Source organism: Centroberyx gerrardi, chromosome 8 (genome assembly GCF_048128805.1).
Source record: "Centroberyx gerrardi isolate f3 chromosome 8, fCenGer3.hap1.cur.20231027, whole genome shotgun sequence".
Taxonomy (NCBI): domain Eukaryota; kingdom Metazoa; phylum Chordata; class Actinopteri; order Beryciformes; family Berycidae; genus Centroberyx; species Centroberyx gerrardi.
The window spans coordinates 27,452,398-27,479,912 of record NC_136004.1 but is presented as its reverse complement, the minus strand read 5'-3'; the positions used below and the strand labels follow the sequence as shown (position 1 = coordinate 27,479,912).

General features: G+C 41.8%; 1 protein-coding gene across 1 annotated transcript; it reads left to right on the top strand.

The window, feature by feature from the left end:
- Positions 1–526: 526 nt before the first annotated feature.
- On the top strand, positions 527–22,734 carry castor1 (cytosolic arginine sensor for mTORC1 subunit 1). Its single transcript, XM_071897716.2, has 9 exons — positions 527–851; positions 7,223–7,293; positions 9,834–10,027; positions 10,575–10,710; positions 11,720–11,843; positions 13,315–13,431; positions 14,965–15,047; positions 15,837–15,931; positions 21,213–22,734. Exons 1-9 carry the CDS (start codon positions 739–741, stop codon positions 21,282–21,284), a joined length of 1,005 nt encoding a protein of 334 aa, XP_071753817.1. The 5' UTR covers positions 527–738; the 3' UTR covers positions 21,285–22,734.
- Positions 22,735–27,515: the final 4,781 nt, after the last annotated feature.

The window sequence follows — 27,515 nt, the reverse complement described above, 5'->3', positions numbered from 1 at the left end:
TGATCAGTGTCAGCTTAACAGGAGCAAACGAATGACTTCCGGTATGAAGTGGTCTGTATTTTTCAAAATAAAAGTCATTAAGTAATCAACGTTTTTCCAGTGTACTGAAGTTAAAACGACGAAGAGGAAACTGCAGATCACAGAGTAAGTTGCAAAACGTTTAAAAACAATAACTAAAACAAATATCACAAACTAGTGAGGTTGGATATATTGCTGCTTAGAAAATATTTCTGCTGTTTTTTTACTACATCTCCCACCTTCTAAATTTTGAGTCAATCAGTGTTTCTGCTAATAGATAGCTTTGTGAGTCGTCGGTAGGCTGTGGGTTTTATGTTGTAGCCATCTTTCTAGGGTTCCCCTGCTGTACTTTTATTTTGAAGGCCAAAACCCGGAACCCGTGTTTCTGCACCTACCAGCTTGTTTGTGGCAAGGAGGTTGGCAGTGAGGGCGGTTCTACATGTGCATGACATTTAATACGGTAACCTGTGGCTTTAAGAGGAGGAGGCGTGTCTCTCTCTGGGTCTGTCTCTTGTATTTGAATATACAGTAGTTGAGTCGGGCTGGAGTCGGATTGCGTCGGATGTTTTTCCTCTTTATCCGACGCTGATGCGAAACGCGCACAGCCGATCTCGGGCGGTTTGGTTGTCGGTAATGAAAACTACCACCGGTGTCATTTAAGAAGGCTTTCCGCCGCCGCATGCACACAGCGAGGAGATTGCACTGCTCGCAACCGAGAATATGGACTTGCACATATTGGACCACAGGCTACGGGTCACCAGCATAGCTAAGAACGGGCTGGTGAATTTCACACACCCGCTGATAAAACTGATATTTCTCCGGAATAGATCACGGTAAGACTCATTGATCAGGGTCAGATGGGTTGTTCTTACAGCGTGAATCAGCCTGGTAATCCAGTACGGATACATGAGATAGCATTAGCGCCTCTTCATTCAATGGGTGGCCAAGACATTATTATTTTTTGTTTGTGTATTTCTGAATACATTTATTCTAAATTGTTATACTGCAACGCCTGAAACTATACAGATGAAGTGTTTTATGCTATTTAACATTGTAAATTTGGCCTATAAACCAAAATACAGAAGGGTCAGCAATCTTACAATGGAGACAATCGTTGATCAGCTATTTTCCAATAAACCATATTTGAACAGAAAGACCAACTCAAATATAGTATACAGTGCATGCTCATGTATAAACATTATGTAGTCCTATACCCGTTCAATCGCAGCCTTCATCTCCTGTGTAAAGGTAGACTGTTAAAAGACCATGCAACGCCCCTCCCCTTTATTTCAATGGGATCCCATTGCTCCAACACAACACACACTTGACACTTGCCCTGCATGAGCATGCCGAGGCACTCCGAGGCAACATCCAGTCTGCAAGTTGTCCGGATCTTATGTTGGCAACGGGGGCAGTTTGCAGTTAATCCCTGGATATCCTCCCATTGTTATATAATTGTTTATTACTCTGGCTGCCCCACATATGCATGGCCGGAAGAAAGGCTTAACATCTGTCTTCAAGCTGCCCTATGTGATTGCATTGCCGTGATGAAGGCTAGATAGAGGCATGGCTACTTTCATAATGGCCTGATTTAGCAGTGTGTTTTAATCTGGCAGTGCTGCAGCCTAAACTTTAGTTGGAAGAATCCTCCCATGCCAGGTCAGAAACTTCAGGGAACATTTTCCTTCTCTGATCTTTAAGCCTCAGATATCTCATAAATCACATAAGTCAAATCTGCAACATAATTCACATGCCTTATTCTATTAGTTTACCTGGCACCATGTCTAATCATGATCCTAGAATACACCTATTGCCCATTTCCTGTCACCTCAAATGGGGAAATGAGTTTCAAACACTCTATAAATCATAAACAAACCACATGACAAGATGAGCCATATCTTCTTCTATAAAGTGCCCAACATCTGTTCACACCCAGCCACTCCTGCCAGCACTCATTTGCATTGGAATAAGGGGCAATGGGTCTTGACATGTCCGGACACATTTCATGATGACTTGCACTACCTCATAAAATAGTGTATTCTGACATGCAGTGAGTCAGTAGTTTGTTTTTTTAAAGGTATGGGCCAACAGGTTCATCATGACTAATCATCCTGAGTGATGAAAACCTGTATCCTGATTACTAAAACTTGACTGTACAGTCAGTCAATCAGTATTTCTTTTCAAGGCGTGGGCCTGCATGGCCATTTGAACAGGCTCCATTAAGCCTTGAGTATGTGAAACAACAAGGCTGATACCATGCAAGCTGCACTTGAGCTGCACTTCCTTGGATTAGCAGGCATGTATGTTTTTCTGTGTGTTGGAGTTATGTCATCCTGCTGTGGTATAGGCTAGTTGCGTTTTGCCCTGTTGTTTTTCCTGTTTTTTTTTTTTTTGTGTGTGTGTGAGGTGGGGAGGGGTGGAGGAGATTGCGTTCATGGCAACTCAAAACAATCATAGAGCACAACAAGCCTAATAGCCTGGTTTGGTTTCAGCCATCTCCCTCTCTCAGGCCCCTGCTATTCACCAGGCCACAGAGTGAGCACAAAGTGATTTGAAAGCAGACAATCCTGACCAGAATTTTAAGGAGGTAATCACTTGGCACGGTGCTTCCAGAAGCTATAGACCTATCCTCAAATTTTCACATGGCAGATACAGTATTTCTCCAGCATCATCGAACGCAACTGAAGCCTTGTATGACTGATGTTAACGGTGCAGAGGATGAAAGAAGTCGGAGGAACCCCCCTTTGTCTAGAGAAGAAATATGATGAGGCACAGCATGCAGTATCTCTGTTCCCAGCCCACTGTCTGCTACACTGTCAGTCTGTGAAGGCCACCTGTGTCTGTGTGTGTGTGTGTGTGTGTGTGTTCTTGTATTTCTATACTTATGACAAATACAAATGTCCTCACAAGGATAGAGAGATGAGGAAAATCCTGAAAAGTAAGGACATTTTGCTGATCCTCGCTACTTTAAAGGACTGGTTTAGGGTTAGGAATTGGGTTTACGGTCAAGATTAGAATCAGGATTAGGTTTAGGTCAGGGTTAAAGTTAGGCATGCAATCGTAAGGGTTAAAGTTATGGTTAAGGAATGAATGAAGTCAATGAAGATCCTCACAAGTATCGCAATACAAATGTGTGTGTGTGTGTGTGTGTGTATCTCTATGCACACTTGCAAAAATGTCTGCATCAGACATGCATGTTCAGCTTCTTATGAAGGCCCGGTTTTGAGGATAAATCTTCCCACAACAGACAGAAATGAGAAATACTGACCACAGGCTTGCAGGCTGGTAGACTCTGTAGTCTTGTGTTGCTTTGTGGCCTTGAGTGGCTATTTGTAGTCTATGGGTGTGTTAACAACACAAAGAAAAGAACAAACATGCAAATATTTTCTTCTGTTTTCACCTACGAGTTGGCCTGTTTTACTTCTGGTGTGTGTTCGCACACGCAGGCACACACACTGTCGACTATAGGGTTTGACTGATTTTGGTTTTTGAAAGCAGATACTTTTGATACTTTTGTACTGAAGCTGCCAAGTGCTGATATATCTTCTCTTCATGCCGAAAAAATACAAGGAGTCCATGTTTTTCCCCAGAATTTTATTCTTGTCAGGGTGCAAAAGCCTCTGAAACGGCTTTTAAGCGTCATGGGACACTAAAACTCTCCATTGAAACCCAGACTCTTTTAGTGTTAGCAGCTCTTTGAGGCAGGGTGACCCTCAGCACTTATTCAATGGTAGGGAAACTCTGGGATAGATTATTGCCTTTTAAATGAAGAATTAACTTACAAAAACATTATTGAACAATTGAATGAATTAATAAAATGTGCAAAGAAACAAAAATTTGATTGCAGGTTTTACAGCCTGTTTTTCTGTAGCTGTAATCAGGGAGGAGCTTGCATCATATCGGCAGCGGGCCACATGACTGGCTAATATCTGCCATGTAATAAAAGGTCCAATATCGGCCTGATCTATCGGCTCTGCAGGCTTCACACAGCCCTCCTTCCTCTCCTCGCTAACGAGAGCGCGGCCCGCAACAATGCCTCGGCCGAGCCAAAAACCCAGTGGGGAGTTTTCCACTTGTCTGCTTCAGTTGGCCTGTCAAGGTTGGGGCGCTCACTCGCTCCCCTGTTGACACAAGGCTGGCCCCTCTAATAACAAGCCAGGGAGTTGCAGGGTAAACTTTCCCCATTGTTCCAAAAAAAGAGGAGTCCGTGAGAACGTGCAGAAGTCCACCACCCTATAGATCGGCCCGCAGCACGCTGTGAAAGGTAGCGGACCCTTTGGTCGCCCGCTGAAGATGGTGCGGCGATAGCTTGGGGCTCCGCACACTTGCAACAACATCAGCTCGTTCCCGTCTTATCGCATTTCCTCAGCTGGAGCATCAGTTGCGGACCCCCACCCCACCCCTCTCTCTCCTCCACCACCACCCATTGCTTTGTATGTATAGCTGGATCAAAGTCCGGAGTGTTGCGTGCCTGCGGTTCAAAGCCTCCTCCATCTTCCCTGCCTTGCTGCTCCCTCGCTACCTGTTGCTACCTCGTCTCTTGTCATTATTTCCCTCTCTTGCTCTCTCTCCCTCTCATGTTCCCTCACGCCTCGATAGAAGCAACTCTTTTTTCGCACTCATTACCACCAGTCGTCACACACACAGGCTGCGTGTCACCGTCACACCACGCTGTAGAAATAGAAATGGAATCGCAGTGGGATAACATGACAAATGAATTTTCGGATCTTGCTCGTCGGTATCCTAAAATAAATCGTGGCTTAGGTTAGACCTCTATCTGTAGACTTATTTTCAGCGTCCCTCACTAACACTAAAATTTTCTTGCCCACAAGTTTCCGTGTTAGCATATACTGAGGTTTGGCTGCTTCCCAATGTGTATAATTTAAACAAGAGATAAACCTAATTGAATTCTGATAGCGCCTCTTCTCGAAATTCCCCAAAATGCATCACGGGTGACACAGCTCTACACCTGATCGTAGTCACTGGCTGGAGAGATGCTTGGCTTACGCTACCTGCAGGAAATGGCGAGCTGGGGAAGGTGAAAGGTCAGCAGGAAGCGAGCGTGATATCGGACACAATAAGCTGCTGAGCTTGCTCGCACCACCGGTAGTGTTACAGTATTCTCTCTCTCTCTCTCGCTCTCTCTCTCTCTCTCTCTCTCTCTGTGGAGTGATTGTCCCATCTCATGGCGGGGATTAGTTTTTGCTGAGTCAGGAGTGGAGCGGCTTCACTCTGGACTCTACTGTAATGGCCTCAGTTGACTGATAAGCAGAGGAAGAGGAACATGTAACTCCGGTGATGCCTTTTAGGAAAACAGGAATGTGCAGCGCTATCTTTTTAAGGATTCAGATGAAGCAAAGACAGGTTGCCCATGTTGAAACAGCTCACAGCCTCACTCTAACAAAGTTTAAAAAGCCTAAGTAAGTCGACAACAAGGCTTTTGCAAGTCAAAGGCTTTCTTTTGGCTGAGAGGCTTTGAACCTCTAACGCATGCCTTGGTTTCTAGACATCGCCCCGTCTGAAAGCTGTCAGTGAATATCCTTTATCCCAACACTAAGGTGTATATCCAAAGGAAAGGCAAAGATGTGTTTATTTGTTTTTAAAGCTGCACTAGGCAATATCTTTATGTGAAAATACACCCATCGTCCTAGCCTAAATCTCAAATTGGGGCTGCAATGGAGAAGAGTGTCCCATCCGCAATAATTGAGAGCCCATAGATTTGCCCTATTTGCCCCAATGAAATTCTGTGGACACTGGCGGGAAATCCTCTCAGGAAGTGACAAATTGAAACTTGAGAGCAAAATAAACAGCAGCGAGTCAGCGCTCCGTCCAGAGAAAGCCGGAGATCTTCTTAGATCTTTTTCCTTTCCTGTCCCTTTTGGTTTTCACTTTGATATAAAGTGATCACAGGCCGGCCGGGTTGGTGAACATGAACATGCAAATTACTGGTGTCACATCACATGATTTCTCGGTATTGAAGTTCAAATGTTTGAGTTACCTCTCGCTGCCATTTGGAGCCGTTAATGTGCGAAGTTGCCTGCAGCATTTATGCATTTAATGCAATTAAACAACCTATCGTCATGATTAAATCCCACCCACTAAAACACACCTGAAACCCCAAGCCTCTTGCAGCCCAAAAAAAGTCTCTTTATAGACTGTGAAAGTGTGAAGCCTGGGCCGGTCAGCAGATGATAAGCACTGACTCGCCTCATTACAGTCGCTGAGTGTAAAAGTGAACAAGAGGCTGCTGTCTGTGGAGCATGTCAGGCTCCTGGATTACACATTAATCAATTCCTATTGCCTGTCCCTCAGTGCAACATGCACCTGACATTTCTACTCCAGTTTCCTTGTTTGTGCTATTACATTACACAAGACATTTTTATGGATATGGAAAAAGAACATTTTTCATATTCAGAAACTTGATTTGAATTGAAGCATATTGGTTCCAAAAGCTGATTTTATCCAGCAAAAGTCTGTGTTTTACATGAACACTTCCCTCCTCGGCCCATGCCAGTCCCCATGGGCCTATTTTTTTGTTTTGTTTCTCTACCCATAGTCCCCCACCTCCCTCTTTCACTGTTTCACAAAGGCAACATTCAATGGAGCCGAACACTGTGGCCAGACCAAGCAGCAGTCTTTGAAAGCAAATGGTTTTGGCTCCAAGCCTAATAATGGTGCAAGTGACAAATATCTAAAGAGACAAAGTACAGTAGACGAATGGCTCGGTGATACTGGTGCAGAGATGTATGGACAACTTACAAACTTAGTTTCACAGTACATACACACACACACACACACACAGTCCAGTGACTTCAAATATCATCACATTAGCAGCGGTCTTGCCTGACTCTTTCTTTGAATACAGCAGTGGGTGACTGAAGCTGCCCCAGTTTGATGGGTTACCCACCATTCGCGGTAGACAAAGGGGGGATATTGGCATAACGCTGAGCTTGGCTTGGTTTTGTGCTAATGAATGCCAGCCAGTCCTGAACCCTATGTGCGTTTCGGAGACCTCTATTCACTAGATTCCCGGTAACTGTTATTATGAAAATCTGAATCTCCTTTTGTCGGTTGTAGATGAATAACACTGTTCTTTCACGCACTCTCTCTTCTCTTTATCTCCTGTCTTTATCTCCTGTCTTTCACATTTTCTCGATTTCCCGCCTCATCTCTCTCCCCATCTGTCCTTCCTCTCCCGTCTCAGATGCAAGTTTTTCAGTCTGACGGAGACACCGGAGAACTACACAGTTGTCCTTGATGAAGAAGGATTCAAAGGTAAAAACACTCTCGCACACACATACCTTTCATCACATTAACCAGATAGGCGTCTCTCCTAGTCCCTCATGCGACCACCATTAGGGCTCTGTTGTTTTACCGTTCTAATATTACTTCCTTCCTTCCTTGTTTCCTCCACCCTCACAGACCTCACCAGGTACAATGGGTATAAACAACCCAATGAAGGGTTTCATTCCTTCCAAAACTCTGTCTATCCATTTTGGAAAAAGATTTATTACCTGAAATTCATCAGGCAATATTTGAAAAACATATGATTCTGTCCTCAAAAAACCAACAGCTTCATAAGCAGATGTCTTAAGATGACTCCTAACTGCAATACTAACCCATAATGTGCTTAACTTTCATGCCAGCAGTCAATATGGGAGAGTGGGTGTCATTTTTTTTAAATGGCGGAGCGTAACTGGGGCTGCAATAGAGAAGACCCTCCCATCTCCCCTAATTGAGACGCCCCATTCGCCCAAAAATCTTACGAAATAACAAAACTGTCTCCCAAACAGCAGCGAGAGCTCCATCTAGAGAAAGCTGGACTCACCAACATTAGATCTTTTCCTCTCTCGTCTCTTTGGTTTCCTTTGGTATAAAGCATCACAGACCGGCCGGGTTGGTAAACATGAGCGTGCTGTGTGCAGTTTACTGACATCACATAATATGATTTCTGGGGTAACAGTTACCTCTCGCTGCCATTGGGTGCCGCCAACCTGTGAAGTTGCCCTAGTATGGGCAAGTTAATGGAGAATGAGTCCATTTTGGCCAACATTTCCATAAGCCCTAGTAATAGTAGAAATACCACTAGTAGGTATAGTACAAAACACCACACAAAAACACCATAGGGCAGCTTTTTGAATGTCCTAGAGGAGAGCCTGATTAGTGATCTATCAATCAATCATCAATATTTTGCTTATCAGTATTTTGCAGTTAGAACACAGCCTCCGTTCTCCCTCTACACTCTTTGGGAAGAGTCAACAATACAACTTCCTGTGTGCTTTCTATTGTTCCTTCCACTTATCATCCAGCCACTTACGTCCAGTCTTTTGAAATGGATGTAGTTGTTAAAGGCATATATCGCCTCCGGCTGCTCTGTTTCTCTCTCTCTCTCCGTCTCCTTCTCTCCCCTTCTATCTGTGTGTCTATTTTAAGAGGTGAAAGCTGGTGTAGAGAAGCCACCAGGGGCTGCCTCTGACAAATTATGCCAACCAGAACAGTGGCCCTTTGAAGGGGAGTAGAGCAAAAGAAAAGGAGAAGACATTTCACAGCAGGGAGTAGACGCTGCTTGACAGTGTTTTTAGTTAGCTGAACGGTAGCTCAAAAGCTCTCATCATTATTTATGTTTGGTTTTTTGGGTTTTTTTTTGCCAAAAAGTGTTGTACCCCCTCTGAAGTTTTGCATGATTTTAAATGTAAATGCGTCTTGAAGGAAATCCGGGGAGAATTTTCCCTCAAACAGAATGTTTTTTTGCACCGTTATACAATTCCAACAGTGTATGAAGAGCTAGGAAGCTGCGGATGCTTTTAGGAAAACGGAGAATGCGTGTTATCATTTCGACTTGTTATTCCAACAACGCTGAAAAAGCTTGTGCTGCACATCTCGCTAGGTCAGCGCCCCCATGTCCCGTTCTCCCAACTTCTTGCTTACTTCCTGGATAGGCACCTGTTTCCCAGGTAGCTGCCAGTTTCCACTCGGGTCCTGTTTGGGGAAAGGAGAGTGAAGTATCCTGTCCTGCCATTTTGGCTCAGCGACGTGCCCAGCTGGGTGAACGCTTCTGCTTTTACTGCCCATCCTGTGTGAGATGATACAGCCGAGTCTGAAGGATGACCCCGGTTGAACTATGACCTTTAACCCTGCTCTACCTCCCATTAGGACCACGTGTGTATGTGCGCATTCATGCGTGGGTATCAGCTCACACTGAATAGCCTATAAAGCATGTTGCGGTGTAGGCCTATCCTGGCCGTAATTTTTCCTTATGTAGCTGTACGGTATAAATAGCTGGGGAGCATTTTAGGTCTCTGTGCTGATGGCACTGAAGCAAGAGAGCGAGCAGTGTGAGAGGAAGTGGGGGTACGTTACACTAGGCAGCAACAACAGGAAGCAGACTGTATACAACACTTAAAGCTGCCTCATAGAGTTTCACACCTTCGCGAACCTAAATATTCCATCGCAATATTGGTAAGATAAACTCATGATAAGGTATTTCTGCTCAACATATTAGTCACACAACTGGGGGAGTTCTGCGCCTGCAAAATGAGCTCCTCCTCAATGGGGAAATTCATTTGAGGAGAATGTGTAGCTGCCTTTCCCATTAGTGCTCCAGTTGTACCATTACTTTAAATGAGTGGTCTGCTTTTACCTTGAAAGTAAAGCAGCTTCTTTGTTTTTTTTAAAGTGAGGGAGGTAGAAAGAGTCCATGTTTAGTGTAATACAACAGTGTAATGCAGTGTAATGAGTTCATGCATACAGTATGTGAAGCTGCAGACTCACTGACCATCCGTCCTCCTCCCGCTCCCCACCCCATCCCCACCCAGAGCTCCAGCCCTCAGAGCATCTCCAGGTGGAAAGCTCCATCTGGCTGCCGCTCAACGTGGTCTCCAATGGCAACGCCTCCAGCAGCTCCCAGGCCGTGGGGGTCACCAAGATCGCCAAGTCGGTCATCGCCCCATTAGCCCAGCAGCACGTGTCCGTCTTCATGCTCTCCACCTATCAGACGGACTTTATCCTGGTGAATCCTACTTATTTTTTTAAGTTCCAGTCCATTCAGTGTTCGCAGTGTTTCTTGTAAAAATGATGGAGACACTTTGAGATATTTGCTATTTTATAATTAAGAGCTGTTCTGAGCAATAATTCAAACTCTAATTTCTAAACCCTCTGTAAAGTTTGTCTGGCAAAGAAGCCTTTGACCTGCTGAGTGCTGCCACACTGCATTTTGTCTACTCACCATTTCAACAAGTAAGGAATTAATGCCCAACAGAGCTGAGGGCGCTAAAAGTTAGTTGATAGATGACAAGTGAAAGTGTTAAGTGGACAGAAATGGACAACACCCTGACAGACGTTTCTGTCAGCAAGTATATTAATAGTTGACATGCAAATTGAACTCGGATACATGGATATCCTCTTTCGTATCCTTAACAAACGGAGCTAGTGTTGTTGTGGCTTGAAACAACACTCTAATGTACGCTGATCTTGCATGGCAAATTAATTGATTGTGGACTCAGTTTATGCTTGTTTCGTAAGTGCGCTGAAACGTCTTCCACATCTGTTCTGTGTAGGTGAGGGAGAAAGACCTGTCCATAGTCATCACCACTCTGGAGGAGGAGTTCAACATCTACAGAGAGGTGGGAGGAGAGTCTGTGCCTGTGCACTGTCAGGACGTTCACAACGGCCTCCAGAAGAACGGCAAAGAAGGTACGGGTCAAAGTCCTGCTTGGTGTGAACTCACTCACCTGTCTGGCACTGATGGAGCTTGTCTCAGAAAAGAAGGTCAAAAGCCTGTAGCACCACCTTGAGGTTTTGTGTACAGAGTATGAACAGTTTATCCATCACTGAAAAAATGGTCACATGCTTTAGGACCAGATATGAGAAGACCGTACAACTGTTGAGTAGGAATTCACCTCTTTTTCTGGCATTGATCGATCTTGCCTGGCATCATGAAGAGTCACAGAAAAGTAAGTGAAAAGAAATGTGTGTTTTATGACAAGAGGAGCCTGCTGTCCCAGAACACCTGCTGTGCCCAACAAGGCCAATGTTTGCTAACTTAAACAAACATTTTATAATGTATGTTAGCTGGAAACAGTGCAAACAGGCTGGGAACGCACTAGGTGGCAAACACAAAGGGATGATTGAATTGAGTTGAATTGAATTGCTGTGTCCTTTGCAGGAAACGCTCTTTACGTCATCGTGAGGTACAGTACATACTGTACGATGCGGGCAGTGCACACAGTCATGCTCAACAGTTTGTCCACCCTTTGACTGTTGTGCTACAAAATAATATATAAATTCAATTTCTCACTATTTTCTATCTAAGAAGCAAGACTGTAGGCTTCATTTCAACATGGGGGGAGGAAGGGAGCAGCTTGCTGAGCAGCAAATCACACTGACCTGCTATGGGCATAGTAGTAACCTAAACACAACTCCAATTTCCCTCATTTCATCAGCAAGACTGAAACAAAAGATTTAAAGTTACACGAGCAGGCATGAGGGAAAGGGAGAATTATTGCATCCCTCTCCTAATATGTCTCCCCCAGATTTACACCTGTGCTGAGATGTAATATATTCACGTGAAAATAAGATTCTAGAAATGTTTGAAAAGGTATTTAATTAAACAGAAAAACCTCCTTTCTGCCATGCTTTATGTGAAAACCCGCCTAGTAGGTTAGCTGTTGTTACAAACCGACGTTGTCCTTGTTGCTCCCAGCCATCCAGCCCACGGTTCACCCGGTGCTGATCCCCCAGAACCAGTTCTGTGTGATGTCTCTGGACCCAGATACGCTGCCGTCTATCGCCACCACTCTGATCGACGTCCTCTTCTACTCCAACAGGTGAGTTCCCACTGCCTCGCTGTTGAAGTACCTGTCTGAAACACAAGGTGGCAGCACAAGTTCCAAAAAGACTCCTTGGCTCACAGGATCATTGGCTTGTCATTGTTCTGTTGTTAATGAAGTCATACCCTTGCATGATACACTAAATGGTTTCTAAATTTGCTGTGTCATGCCAGATAAATTATTTGAAATCAGTTTAATCTCCAGTGAGATGAGAGACATATTGGGGATTTTGGAGGACTTGGACATAAGAGTGTGTTAAATTAACATTTTTGACATATTTGATACATCTGGTGATGTTAAAGAACTGGCGATGTTGACAATGGGCAGTAACAACAGGCTAATTTGTGATAGGTTATATATGGGTTTAATTAGTTTGATTTAGTTTGATGGTAAGACCATCCTGATCACGTGACCTCACATTCTGTTTCACTCCACGGATCAGTCTGGACTTCTAGCCGCCCACATCGATTTCCTGAAATTACAATGTAACCGGGCTAATCAGCGACTGCGTCGTAGTTGATGACGTGAAATACAGGCCGCCGCTGGCAAAACAGTAATGGCGTCTCCCGAAGCAACGAGCAGTAACGTTAACGTTAGTAGAGTAAACACAGCATAAGTGCAGTTATTGCAGAAATAGACTCAATAACAACAATTAAACAAGAACAAGAGTATGCACTAGCGGAGTTTCTCGGCGGAAAAGACGTTTTCGCCGTTCTTCCGACTGGATTTGAATTTGGATTCGCTGATTGGCTGAAGGAGTTTGTCTGTCAAGGCAAGTACTCCCGCCCACTGAAATCGATGTGGGCGGCTAGAAGTCCAGACTGATCCGTAGAGCAAAACAGAATGTGAGGATCAGGATGGTCTTACCAGGCTACCACTTTGGCCCATCTTGAGGTCATGTGAGGTCATGTATACAGAGTCTGTACAGTTTATCAATCACTTTGGAGCAGAATCCTCAAAAATGGCAGGGTTACATTGGCCTGGATGTGACAGGACTGTGGCACGTATTTGACCTCTGCTTCAGAATTGTTTTTATATCTAAGTAGCTTGGTTTATCATCTACGTATGTATCCAAGCATCAATCATATCCAGCCGTTTTTAATGGAGTTTCTTAACTATTACTCTCAGCTCTCTCTCGGAAATGGCATATACAACTATCCAAGGTGTAAACAATGACAAAATATGCTTTAGCATCACTTGGCTGTCTGTATCTGAGTATCTGTCAACATCGCAATGTTTTGACCATTTGCCAAAACTTGACACTTTTGTGCTTTGAGCTTTGAACAAAACCAACACTTCCCTCTGAGTCATTTTTTGTGGTTTTCAAGAATCATTTCATTGTGTGACTTGCTGTGTTGATAGGAAGGGCCTCAGACTTTTGTAATGGCTCAAGAAGAAACCGTGTTCCCATTCATCTTTGCGTCACTGGTGTCTTTCTTGTTGTGTTTCCTCCTTTCTCCCATGATAGTCCTAAGGAGGGAGCGCCGCCGACCCCCAGCCAAGACCTGGACTGCATCAAGTTCTTCTCCTTCTCCCTCATCGACGGCTACATCTCACTGGTGATGGACACCGAGGCTCAGAGACAGTAAGGCTTCTAATCAACTTTCTCACGCTGAACCAGCTTACATCTGCCGCCATACTGACAATGCTTACACAAACAGGAGGTAGATATTAGGTCCCATTATCAAATACATCTTAGTGTAGAAGACAATTATGGTTATGCATACAGGCGTTAAACTGCCTGGCACACACATTTCACACAGCACTGTAGAGGCTTTGCAGTTGTGTCACAAATCTCCAGCAACCACAGCTAGTGCCATCTCTTGGAGGTCCAGTGGAGAACTGGCTGTGCACAAATAATGTCTAAGTATGTAAGGCAAGAAAAACAAATACCTGAAAAAGTGTTTTGGTGTAGGACCATTCAGTAATGCTGTAAGTAAGTGCTAATTAGATTTGTTAGATTTGTTATTGTGACAGTTAACTGTCTTGTCTTTAGCCCTCGCCCCTTTGGTCCTGGTCAACTCATTTGTTGTAGCTCAAGTTGTAATTTGAAAAGTTACAACTAAGCTAACCTAAACCTGTTTTTTGCCATTGTTAGCTAGCTAACTAGGCAACAGGCTAATTTTACAAAGCAACTCATGTTAATGTTAAAATGGAAGCACTAGCCACCACTGAAGCTATCTTAAATACTAGATATGTGGGCTGGTGTGTAAATCAGATGTGAGTGAGTGGAACTCTAACCTACACATCTGGAATGCATTAAACATCACAGATTGATGATATACACTGTAAGATCTGAGGGTGGATTTTTCCTTTAACAAGATAGTGATAGTTAGCTAACCAGATACTATGGTTAGCTAGCTAACAAGCTGACATTACCTAAACACAAAATAGACCAGATGTATTAGTGGCAAAATGATCACTTCTCCGCTCAAAAACAGCACAGAAATTAACCATGTCTGTTGAATTCTACTGAGACGACCAAGCTGTATGTTTAGAAATGCAACCACCTGTCCACAGCCACTGCCCAAGAGCTGAGAACCTCCAATATGGCCGCCAGAGGATGTGTTACGTGTTATGTCACCTGAAAGCCCTCTGTATGTGGGGTCACTGCTTTGTTGGTGGTTTGGGGTGTGTATGTGGGTGTGTGTATTTTGGGGTGTGGTTGTGCACTTTGCAACATCTGCAGGTGTTTGCAGGCACTCATGAGGGTAATGTTGTCGGAGCATATTCTCCCCTCCACTAGGGCTGAACAATTAATCGAAATTTTATCGAAATCGCAATATGGCCTACTGCAATTTTCAAATCGCAGGAGGCGCAATATTTGTTAAAGGCTAAATGTGTGTCAAAATACCATTTTAAATTAAATATTGTCGTGCTGCAGAGATGTCCTGGCCTACACATCATATTCTACAGACTTAAGAAAACATCTTTGTTTGGTACAGATCCCCGCAAAAATCACACCATAATCATTTTAATACGTTTTTCAATGAAAATGAGAATAATTAGATATTTTTTAACAATTGTTCAGCCCTACCCTCCACCTCTGAAACGCACTCGGACATGTATATACTCTTGCTTGCTTGGTAGAAATCAGTGCTTGATCTGTGTGCTGTAGGTTCCCTGCTGATCTTCTCTTCACCAGCTCCTCTGGGGAGCTGTGGAGGATGGTGCGCATTGGGGGACAGCCGTTGGGCTTTGGTAAGGCTGCTTCTTGACTAAAAACACATCTTCTAAAGGCCTCAAAATGTATATATTTATATATTTAACACTCCAAGTTCACCAGGGTATCTGTGGGTCCTTTTTGAAAAGTCTGGAAAAGTCTCAAATTAAATTTAAGGCCTTGAAAAGTATCAATATGTCTTGAATACAGATTTAGAGGTCTTATTTTTTATTTTATTTTTTGTAGGTTTTTTACGTTTAATTTTGATGCAGATATGAATTTAGATAGAGGTATTGACAGATTCTTTACATTGTGGTGATCTAGTCAAAGTAGAGGAGGAAAGTAAGGCTGAGGCAAATTACATGAATTGTGTAGTTTCACAAAAATGTGAATGACACCAGCAGTAGTGTTGTTTTAACTTTTTTATGTTGCATTACATTGCTTGCACTTACAGTTCATAGTAAATTTGATCCACATTCATGTCGACTCTTAGATTAATACTGAACAGGGTTAATACAGACATGTTTTGCATATGCTTAAAAAATAAATAAATAAATAAATAAATACAGTTTGACATCATGTCTCTACACATGTAGTTTTGTAGTTTTAGAACCTCCATTAGCTATGATCAGTTGGAAATAGGCTGTCTGACAAGTTTTTGTTTCTTTATTTTGGTGGTTAAATTTAATTCCAGGTTGCATTAAAAAGGTCTTAAATTTGGCTTTGGGACACCTGCACATACCCTGTTCTTGAGTGTGATACTTTAATCTGAAGTGTGCACTGTAATTGGACTGCATTTCTCCTCCACTCTGCCCTTGTTCGTCTAGATGAGTGCGGTATCGTTGCCCAGATATCTCAGCCTCTAGCTGACAGCGACATCTCTGCCTATTACATAAGCACCTTCAGCTTCGACCACGCGCTGGTGAGTACGACATCTTCACCTCCTTATCCTGGCCATCTGGGGTCACCGTAGGCCATCGGCGGAGTAGAGCGGCACTGTGATGTTGAGTAAATTGAATCAATTGAAATTTCAGTGTTTAAATTGTGGGAATGGAGCCAAAACTTCCACAGACGACTCATGCCAATGAGAAATTTGTTAAACGTACTCAAACCCTGCAGGATATTGCACACATCATCATAGCGGTTTCGTGATAAAAGTTCCCAAAGTGGTGACTGAGGGCAGATGATTAAAGATTGATTGCATGTTTGGCTCAGTTTGGCCCTGTGGGAGTTGACAGTAAAAAAAAAAGTATGTCACATCAGACCAAGTCATTGTTTCATGCTGACTTTGCAATTGGTTTCAGGGATCTGTGCGGTGGGTGTGCTACTGTTTTCAGGGCTCCCATGGGCCTTGAAAGTCCTTGAAAGTTTGTGGATTTGAGAAAAATTAATGGATGCCCTTGAAAGTACTTGATTTTTTAAATTAAACTATAGTGCCTAAATCTATCAATACGCCTCAGCTCTCTGGACTTCTCTCCGTTGTGGATCAACACTTCACACCCTGTGGAAAACCCCATGAGGGATATTTGTGTTGATACAGCAGCAGTTTTAAAATGAATGACTTCACCATGTTTTCTTGACATGACAAGATCATGAGTAAAGCATGAGGCCTCCATGTAATAACAGACAAGCCCCACTGTTGGCCGCCCCCCTCTGATTGGTCGCTTCTGGGCGTGTCGACTAGTGGGAGTTAATCAACTTTCTCTGACCCAAATATTTTGATATTCAAAGAGTTTAGATAGCTGAGTTTGAGAAATGAGTTTCAATTCAAATCATTTGAGGAAAAACTATTGCTAACAATTGCGGAGTTCACTGGTAAATCCGTGTTAACAGCCTGTTTAGACCCACCGGGGCAGTGTCCCGACAGGTAGGGACACACGGTTCATACAGCTCGGGAAATCCAGACACCGCTATAATCCATTTGTGCTCAAAAGACATGTTTGGGCAGCTAATGATACTACTAATGAGAAAGTGGGTAGAAGCATTGTGCAATCAACCTCATCTTCTTTAGCCAAATGGATTGGTTCTCGCGTGGCGAACACCACGTGCATTTTCATAAAGATAACTGAATTACAGAAAATGAAGGGAGGAGGAATAGGTCCCTTGGCGGATCGCGTTTGATGGGGCTTGCTCCTAATTCTGACCAATGTCTTACCCCAAAAACATGGCAATTTTGACACCTTGAAAGTCATTGAAAAGTCCTTGATGTCCAAGAGTTAGTGTTGGAACCCTGTGGTCTTCAACTGCAACATACATTTTTTAATGCTGGAAGATAACACTGAACTGAACTATGATTCATCTTCATAACTTGCATTGTAATCTTTACGTGGAATGAGTAGAAAGTGGATTGTATCTCCTCCTACACAAGTCTCTGATTCAGCTTTATTGCCCCTTTAATGTTCCTGACATTCAGTAGCTCTCATGAATGAGCTGCAGAACAGTTTTGTTTCCTAGACCTTGATGAAGGTTATTGTCCTACTGTCGGAAAAGCAACAGAATAATGTGTTTTTATACCCAGAAGAGTGCCTTTGACTTTTCTTTATTCTGTGCAATAATCCAATACCAAAGAGTGTCATCAGCCATGTCTTAACACAAACATACTTGTCAGTAGTGCTTACAGCCATTTCCTTTATTCTGTAATTCAACAATGAAGTCAGTACTATTATAGGACTGTCATACACGGGGGAAACATCTATAATCTGGGAATAAAACTCGCTTTATTAATAAAAGTGGCTGCACTGCCCAAGTTTCTGCTCCAGCATCAAAACTCAAGTTTACTCCAGAACCAACCAGGGACAGTTTTCGAATGCCTAATGCATGGATCGTTCTCACTGAAACGCAATGGAAAACATTGACACTCTAGATCCATCAGTGCGCTATTAAGAATATTACTTTATACGGTGTTGACTCCGAACAGTTCCTGCGTAGTTTCATGAGCACTGTCATGATTTAGATTTCTCATATGCCACTCAGCGGTTGTGTGAAATTCATCTCTGCCACCTTCATCAGCACCGCTGCCGCCTGTGTTATCTACAAATTATCAGAAAAAGTGTATCTGGGTCATTTTAATGCCTTTACCCAGAAACCTATTGCAACATGTCTGTGACTAAATGAATCACTAAAGCCAAAATTGCCCTCCTACGTCAAAGTGCATTATTGAAATGTATTCTTGTGCGGTTTACTGTGAGTGGGGGAAAAAATGTAATCTCTTCGGTTAAGACATCAATCACACATTGGTAATCAAGACCGCTTCCTGGTTGCCATGTTTCGGATTATCATAATTTTCCCATGATTGTTTCACAAGTGACGCAAGTGACGCAGACTGTTTTCAGATGACGTCTGTCAGTTGCACCAGATATCAATGCCAATTGGTATAACATAATAGTGAGTCAACCTATATCCAGTTCATGAAAGCTTTTACATTTGCTGTTCCAAACACCCGGAGTCGGGCAGGTCTTTCCCGGGAAAAATCCTCTGGTGCATAGGAAGTGATGCATTTTTTTTTATTTTATTTTTTTTAAATAAATAGAAGAAGAACTGGGTAGTTAGCATGAGCAGTGATAGCCACCATGACTGAACAGACAAAGAAAAGAGCGCCACCTACAGAAACTCAAACTGCATCAACAGAAAATCCAAGGAAAAAGACGTCACAGTCCCGCCCACACTGTTTGATTGACAGGTGATCTCTGGGAAGCGCAGAGCAGAAACACCACAGCAATGAGCGCTGAGCACCGAAGATGTCGCCAAAATCTTAAAAACAAGAATCTTGTGATTTACCATTGTAAGAAACAAAAAAAATTCCTAATCAGTAAGGTCATGCAGGTTAGCTACATTTAAACGAATAACTATTATGTGAATGTTGTATAAATGTGTCTTCAGCTACAGCTACACTTGTCAATTCAACATGACTTTGACAGATCTGGTGCTAAAGATTCAGATTTTATGAGATTACATCGCTACATGTCCACGCTTGGCCTGAAAAGCTCTCCCTCTCCATCTCCTTACATTGCAAAGCGTTACCATAGCCGTCCAGTCAGAGAGAGTCAGGCCAAGTCACTGAACTTTGAACAATAGTGAACTAATGGATCACCAAAGTGTGAATCTTTTGACATTCTCGATGCATTTGGCATTTGTCTCGACACTCCTTCATTTTTCAGTCAGTAACTCACTTTTCTAGCTTTGTCATTCTTTGTCATTTGTCAGCCTCTCATGGAGCATAACACATAAACGGAAAGTGTCAGGTTTAGTAGAGCAAGAAGGTCATTCTACTGTGTTGATGTCATGGAATTCCACAATTATCGAAACCCTGTTGACAGTATATGAAATGGCAGTTTTGCAACAGACAGTCCTAATAATAGCAAAAATTCTGTTGATAAGAATTACGGAAACAGTAGCTGTGAGGTCAGAGTGCCTCCTCTGTTACACTTCTGAGAAACTATTCGCACCTCAGCTGCCTACAGCAGCTGAGGTGATAATTTCATGACTTGCTATCTTTAGTGTTCAGGAAGAAAGTGTTCAGGTGGGTCATAGTCTTTTCCCAGTGTAGGCAGACGGAAAGACCTGTGAAACATTAAACTCTAGATATGAGTAGAAATAGTTCTCAGGTGGAGAAAGATGTGTTATTGCTTTTCAGGCTAATCAAAAGCAATCAGGTTAAGTCAATCAATGCACAACTCACAAGTTTTTCTAGTTTTCCATCATTCTGTAGTTGCTGGAATTAAATAATGGATAATTTAGTGTTTGTCAGCCTGTTATACTATCTAAAGCTTAATTTTATCTGTAGAATTTGCTATATTGGCCTGCAAAACTCGATAATGCATGAAATGCCGCTGGCCCAGCCCGTAGTGGGACCTAGGGAAATAGCGTACCGTATTTCCTCTAATAGTGGCCTGTAGTCAATTAAAAGCCGGGTCTCCGATAATGGCCGGGGCCGTCGTCGACACGAACAAATAAAGGCCGGTCTCAAATACAGGCCGGGGGAAAAAACAAAGGAAACAAGACTAGGTCAAAACCTAGTATATAGCTGCACCGTGTCCGTCTCCTCTCCTGGAATTAAATAATGGATAATTTAGTGTTTGTCAGCCTGTTATACTATCTAAAGCTTAATTTTATCTGTAGACCACAGGAGGTCCTTTCATTTTACAGTGAAACATGATTTTTATGGAAGAAACAGGAGAAAAAAAAAAAAAACACGAAAACTTTGGAAAGAGGAAGCGTGAAAAAGATGAGTAAAGTAAAATCTGAAACTCTTGATTGAATAATCACAATAAGAGTAATAGAAGATAACGAACTGCCACATCAACAAGCATGTGAAAAAATATGTGCATGGGGGATGATGTGACTGGCTCCTGTTTCAGTGAATTAGTCAGATCTATTTTGTCTTCATCAGAAAGTACATGAATTTCCACTTGACACCAATGGATTTCATGGAAGCTACTGTACACACAGGATGTCATGCGGTTTTGACCAGTTAAAGACTGGGAGTAGGTTTATCTGAAATGTTTCTATTTTCGCATTTGGAAATCAGTATCAGTTGGAATCCCTTCTAGTAGATCTTGTAAGTCTTAACTCCCACATGCCTAAATATGGACTTACGGTTACATAGCGATTTCTCTTTGGGGAAAATTAATGGAGTTTTCACATAATCGTCCCTGTCACAGTCTATGGTTAATGCAGGATTTTCAAAGTTGGTCCATTTTTACCTGCGTATATGTATCTCTCTAATGGCACTGGGTCCGTTGATTTCTGTTACTGTTTTCAAGTCTAAGCTACAAGCTAAACACGCATATAATTACGTCACACAAACTGGACCATCGTAAATTGACAAAGTGTAGGGCCAGTCACAGTGAACGGTCAGTCAGCAAAGAAAAGAAGAGTAATCCGGCTTTACTTTGTTTGTGCACTTTATTTTGTAATTTCCAAATTTTCCAATTAAAAGAATTTAGTTTGAACTCTGTACTTTCGTCCTTTTAGAATCGCATGGGAAAGATCACATCTAACAGCGTTCTCTATTCTAAAAACAAACTCAGTAACTTTTACTCTTGAGTACATTTTAAATAAGATACTTTAAGTAGATTTTTATACCAGTACTTCTGCTTCTACTCAAGTAAAATATCAGCAAAGTGACAGTACTCTTTCCACGTGTATACAGCAAGTCAGTGATTCTCTCCCTTCTCCTTCAACTGTCCTCTCCTCTCTTCCAGGTGCCTGAGGAGGACATAGTGAGTGTGACTGACATGCTGCAGCATCAGAGGAAGGAACCAGCCACCAGCTGATTTTTGGGAATCCCATCAGAGCTGGATGTTCCTGGCTCAACATGCCCCCCCAAACCCCCCCACCCCACCCCACCCCACCCCTCCCCTCTAGTAGCCTGGGGTGGCAGGCCAGCAGGAAAGGAGGCTAACTCTGTGCCTAGACTAGCACTGCATCGACAGCAGTATTAACTACTATGAACTTGTTGCCATGACCACCAGAAGCGCTTGTCTGTGGTGTGCGTAAACGTCTGTGTGAGGCCTCTTGTCTTACCTATCCAAGGCAGGATGCACTGACTCTCGGGGGGCCTACCAGCTCACACGTGCACATCCAAAATGCACAATCAGACCTAAAACATACACACACACACACACACACACATTCAAATTCACAAGCACAATTGCAGACATATGTACATGTACTATACACTATTCTCTCTCTCGCTCTCTCTCTCTCTCTGAATTGTTCTTAAAGTCGAGATGAAACGGCATTTCGAGAGTATCTAACTTCCGTATCGTGACGTATTTCCGAGTGAAACAGGAAAGACAGGCGGGACATAACGTTGGGAGGAATTTGATTTGAACGTTGAAAAGTGGGTGTGTCATAACACCCGAAGACACACCGAAGTACCATGCTGTTGCTAGCTAGCTAACTAATGAATCTTAGCCTCTTAGCTCTGTGCGTTAAAAGTTGAAGAATGATTGATGGGTGGATGTCATGATATTATTGGTTGAAATTGGTTGAGGCATGCTCACGTAAGCACACGGCATATTTTGTTTTACAGGAAGAATTTGAATTGAATTTTGATAAAAGAATACAAAGAAATAGATTTTTTGTATTTTTTTTGGCATATATTGTTAAATGGGTGCACAATATGACCGGGGATGTGATCTAAAAGGGTTAAAAAGGCATTTTTCATTTCATCTCGACTTTAACATGTTATTTTGCTGCATACACACTCACACACCCTTCGCCAGTGCTGTAAACACACGACTGAGTCTTCCAGTAATGTTTTATATTGTAACGCCATGCGTCTGAGCGACCCTTTTTGTGTCAAAGGCCTTTAGCAAGAATTCATTTGTTTTCTTTTTTTATGAAACTAAAAGAGTGCGGCTTGGTGACAGCGTTGATCTGATGTTGCTTTTCATGCAAAAGAAAATTGAGGATTTTATTTTTCGAAAGCAAGGCCTTCTCATTTCGTTTTGGAAATAATTTGCAGGTAGTACTCATTAAAAAAAAAAGACAAATGCTTCCAAGCTGGACAGTTGCTTTGGTCAGTGTTCTGATAATACTTTTTTTTTTTTAAAGGGTCAACATTTCTTAACCGTAGCGTTATCCTAAGGTCAACAACACTATGTCTTATTTTTTGTTATTTGCACAGTAAACTCCGGAGACTTTAGCTAATATCATTTAGATATGTTTTCTTTGGTACAATTACATTTTGTACACTTTGAAGTAAAACAAAAGTATTCTGTAAACGTTTGTAATTTTGTGCTGCTTCATTCAATAAATAGTATTGAAATGAGTCTTTTTTTACTTCATTGTCTGTGTTTCAGCAAGTTGTTAAAAAAAAATGCATGATCATAGTACGACAACATGTTGCAACAAATGTCGACTGCCTCTAGTTCAGGGTTGGCAGGTCAACCCTCAAACTTCCTGTGATCCAGACACAAAATAGTATTTGCAAATACTTTTTATGATTTGATTCAGCCCACTTGCCATGATTAGACAATACAGTGGATACCACAATATGCACAATATGTAAAACTTGCACTCAAGTTGCATGAACAGCATGCAAATAGATATATAATGTGCACATAATAAATAAACATACTGCAGAGGCAGAGCAACCAGCAAACCCCTTCTCTGAAGCATGCTGTTGGAGAACTCTTAAGTGTTGAGTGATACAAATAATTTATAAAGTCTATAACATCTCTCAAGTCTGAACACTGACAATAATATTACCCATTAGCTCTCAGCATCCTTGTCATTTGCTTCAAACTAATAATAAAACCTTGCACAAATCCCCAAGTATTGTCGGTAGAAAACTGCCTTGCTAACTGTGTTGTTGTTGTTGTTTTTTATCTAATAATACATTACATCTATAGCATTAAAGCCTTAAAGAGTTAGAAAAAAATACAAGCTCCAAGAATTTTTTAAAGAAAATAACACAGAATTCTAAATAAAATAGCCTATGTAATGCTGTGCTATTGCAAACAATCAAACTACTCAAACTTGTTACAACCTCATCAAATCGTCTCACCTAATATGCACAATCAGTTATTAAAATAGTTTATTTATAATGAAGAATGGTCCACGCTTCCACAATTTTTATTAAAATTATTCATAATAGTCATTACATATATAATGTATAATATAATAAATGAGATGATCAACGTTTTATTCTCTGCCCAACTATTAATCTTGTCACTCAGTAGTGATGATGTTATCCAAGACTTTTTTTAAAGGTGTTGTCTGCATTCATAACTGTCACAGAAAAACACTTTCACTTGTTCCATTGCTTACCAGGACGGACATTGCTAAACCTACCCGCAAACCAAGTTGCAGCATTGTTCCCTGTGTGGAAATGTATATGTCCTTCTTACAGAGGTGGTCCGAGTAGTGTAAGATCTTCCTCAGAAGTAACAGTTTCCTCCGAGACTGAATCACATCTGTGTTTCATCACACCTAGTCATCACCTTGTCAATGGAAATCAGTAAATCAGTCATGAATCATAATGTGCAGTGTTAAATGTTAAGTATGTCAGGCAGTTTATGGTTTTAATGTGAATGAACTCAATCAGGTCATAATAGTAATATAGTAGTAATAGTAATAATAACCTCCCAGGAACCTTGTATTTTCCCTTTGGAATATGTAATTTGACCCATTCTGTTTATTATTATTATTATTATTAGTAGTAGTAGTAGTAGCAGTAGTAGTAGTAGTAGTAGTAGTAGTAGTAGTAGTTTATTTGACATTTAACATTTCTGTCAATATGTTACCCAAATGGTTTTTCCCCATTTCTCTGACATCTTTGCTTCATCTTCATCAGATATCTGCAAGATACAAGCTAGACGTAGTGAAATGTTGTAGCATTCTACGCCTATATAATCATTTTGTATTTTGCAATGATGAGCAACGTTTTATTGCGCTATATAAAGCTAGTGACTCCCTGACTAGCCCTATCCACTTCTGTTTATATTTCTGAGTGTTTTCTAAATCCTGCCTGTAACATACATCTGTAATCTTAATTTAGCGTTGACATTGCGTATTCCTCGGATAACTCGGTGTATCACATTAAGGAATGAAAGCCACACCTCTGTTAAAACCGGTTGTCATGATATAAATGCTGTCATGACAAAAAAATATGTTATCATGGAAACGGTGCATTTTTGTCATTTATTGTGGTCTGTGTGTGTGTGTGTGTGTGTGTGTGTGTGGGTGTGTATGTGGGTGTGTGGAGGGATGGGGGGGGTGGGTTGGCGGTAGATGGGAGGAGATCACTTTCAAATATATATAGGCCAGTTTACCAATGAAAAGTTATTGCTGTTCTGTAAACTTGCAGGTTTTTCATGGTTCATTTATCATAACTATAAATCATCACTTCCTCTGTCTGAGCATAGATAAAATCACTCGCTATTGTCACCATGGATTATCAACTCAATGGACTTCTAAGGCACTATGGTAAATATCTTTACAATATCTTGGCTTATAAGTGGTACCTTTTACAATGCTGCGTGTTTTATATTACATTTTGTATTGATTGTTACATGCTAGATCTATACAGAGATAGATGTGCATGTGGGTGCATTTGCATATCTTGTAATAGTAGTGTGAGTGTGTTGGCCTACGTATCCACATATCAGGGGAGGCGGGTCCATAGCTGTCCTGCCTGTTTATACACTTTAACTATATTGGTGATAGCAGGTGATTGACAGTTGGCAATTGGTCCATTTTGTTGTATGGTTCTGTATTTTTCTTATTCCTCTGGATAACTGATGATGTGACATCATGTGCAGATATTTCCAGCGCAACTACAATTAAGTTTAACAGCAGGAATTTTTTCATCTATCTCAAACATCAACGGTAAATGTCATGTGTTGGTGTCAGTCCCTCAGAATCAAAGAGCGAGGGCTTCTTTCTAGACTCACCATTTTGCACCAAGAGACGTTCAACAATCATACAGGGAGAAATCCATCATAGAAGAGGCAGAGAGACCAATTTCTCCACTGACAGTAGCCTCAATAGACCAGAATGCAATGCAGCCACAAGACAGGTTGTGTTTTAAACAAGCGGTGCAACTCTCACTTTACTCAACTGGAAAAACTCTCTCTCCGCTATCGCTATCACTATCAATATCACACTCTCCACAAGTTCACTTCCGTACTCGAGGGGTTGTTATCGAAAGGCATTCTGGGAAACGTTGGAAATCACTAACTGAAGTAGAAGTAGACTAGTTTGAGGGAAAGTGGATATACCAAAACAGTAAATCACAACTCTGCATCACAAAATAACTCCTGGCATGCACTGCATATCACAGAGTGCTAATACATAACAGTTTGAAGAAAGGGAGGAATTTGATTTTTATCTTCCGTCCTCTTTAACATTCTGAGTCACCAGCCTCCACTGGTTAACTGGTAAATATTCTGACAAACACGTACTCACCGAACACTTCCCTTTTCAACAAACTAACCACAATCTCTTTTCCCAGTACTTCTCTTGACGCTCCTGGTAGTCAAGTGCCGGCCAACGCTTCCTGCTCCAACTCCCGTGGACTGTAACAGTGCCTTAGGAAGCACTAAGAGACTTGCAGAGACAGTGGCATATGAAGCAACTAAACTACTCGAGGCATACGTAAGTACCAGCCGGTGATTCTGTTGTTGCAAAACACACAAGTACACACACCCACCTCATTTACTGTGTAAAACCAAAGCATGATCCTGTTGTCATGAGCATCCTCATTTAAATTTCTTTTTTTCTGGAAATGTTGTTCTTCTTTAACTCTCTTACATAGCTTACAGTAGCCATGCACTGAATGTGTACCTACAAAATAGACTATTTTGCATCAGGTACAGTCTTATTTGTACCCAGGGCAAAATGCTTCACTTTACCCACTGGTCCAAAGTCAGACTCCCTCAAGATCTAAAACGATGCTGATCATGTCTGTGACAGCCTTAATACACATATTCGATCTTGATATTTCCCATCCTTATATAGCTATTGGTCTGAGATCTGAAGTCACTGGGACACAAATTGAGCCTGCTGCTATTACAGCACTGTTACAAATTCATCCTCCCACACTGCCTGTTTTGGAGTGTAAATGTGACCTCATGGGCTTTTGTAACTCCGTTGTTGTGATATTTGACACGGCTCTAGAGGAAGTCGCCAGTCCCTCCCTCTCACTTTTAGTATCGAAAGAAATAGATGTACTAACAGTACAGGGTTCCTCTGCCCAGTTCAGTGAGATCTAGAGACGCTTCTTTGCAGATGCTGAGAAGTTTCACCTCCTATCTACCCCAGAATGAAGATGTGGTTCATTGATGAATTAGGAATTGGCTGCAATAGAGAAAAGCATCCCATCCCCCCTAATTGAGACCCTGTAAATTGGCCTTATTTGCCCAAATGAAATTCTGTTGTCGGGAATGGACTCTCCTCTGCGCACAGAAACAGCAGTGAGCAGCTCTCCGTCCAGAGAAAGCTGGACTCACCAACATTAGATCTTTTGCCTTTCTCCCCCCTTTGGTTTCATTTGGTTTCAAGCATCACTGATGTAAGAGGATTTCTGGGTTTTGAAGTTCAAACTTTTCAAACAGTCACCTGTCGCTTCTGTTTGGAGCCACTAACGTGCAAAGTTTCCTAGTGCAGCTTTAACTCATATGTTTGCACCAATATCATAATATGTGATTTGTTTCTTACATGTGCTTTTAACTTTGTATATGACATTATAGAGGATGAGTCAGCTGCGTGTGTCCCTTCTTTTTTATGTGGACTTCGCTTCCCCTTTCATGTACACTTCCGCACCAATTTACATGGCCCATTCCAAGTGTCTTGACATGAGTTGACTTGTGTGAAAATTTAAACAATAGTAAATATAGTGGTGGTGGTACTAAAGCAATTGCAATTGGGCTGTTGTTTGGATTTTAAAATAGTCTATAAGATTGTACATTTGTGTTTATTTTAGCATGATCACTCTCGCTCCATGCTTAGATTGATGCCAGAAGAGTGCAGTTTATTCATTTCAGACTTTTTACTTT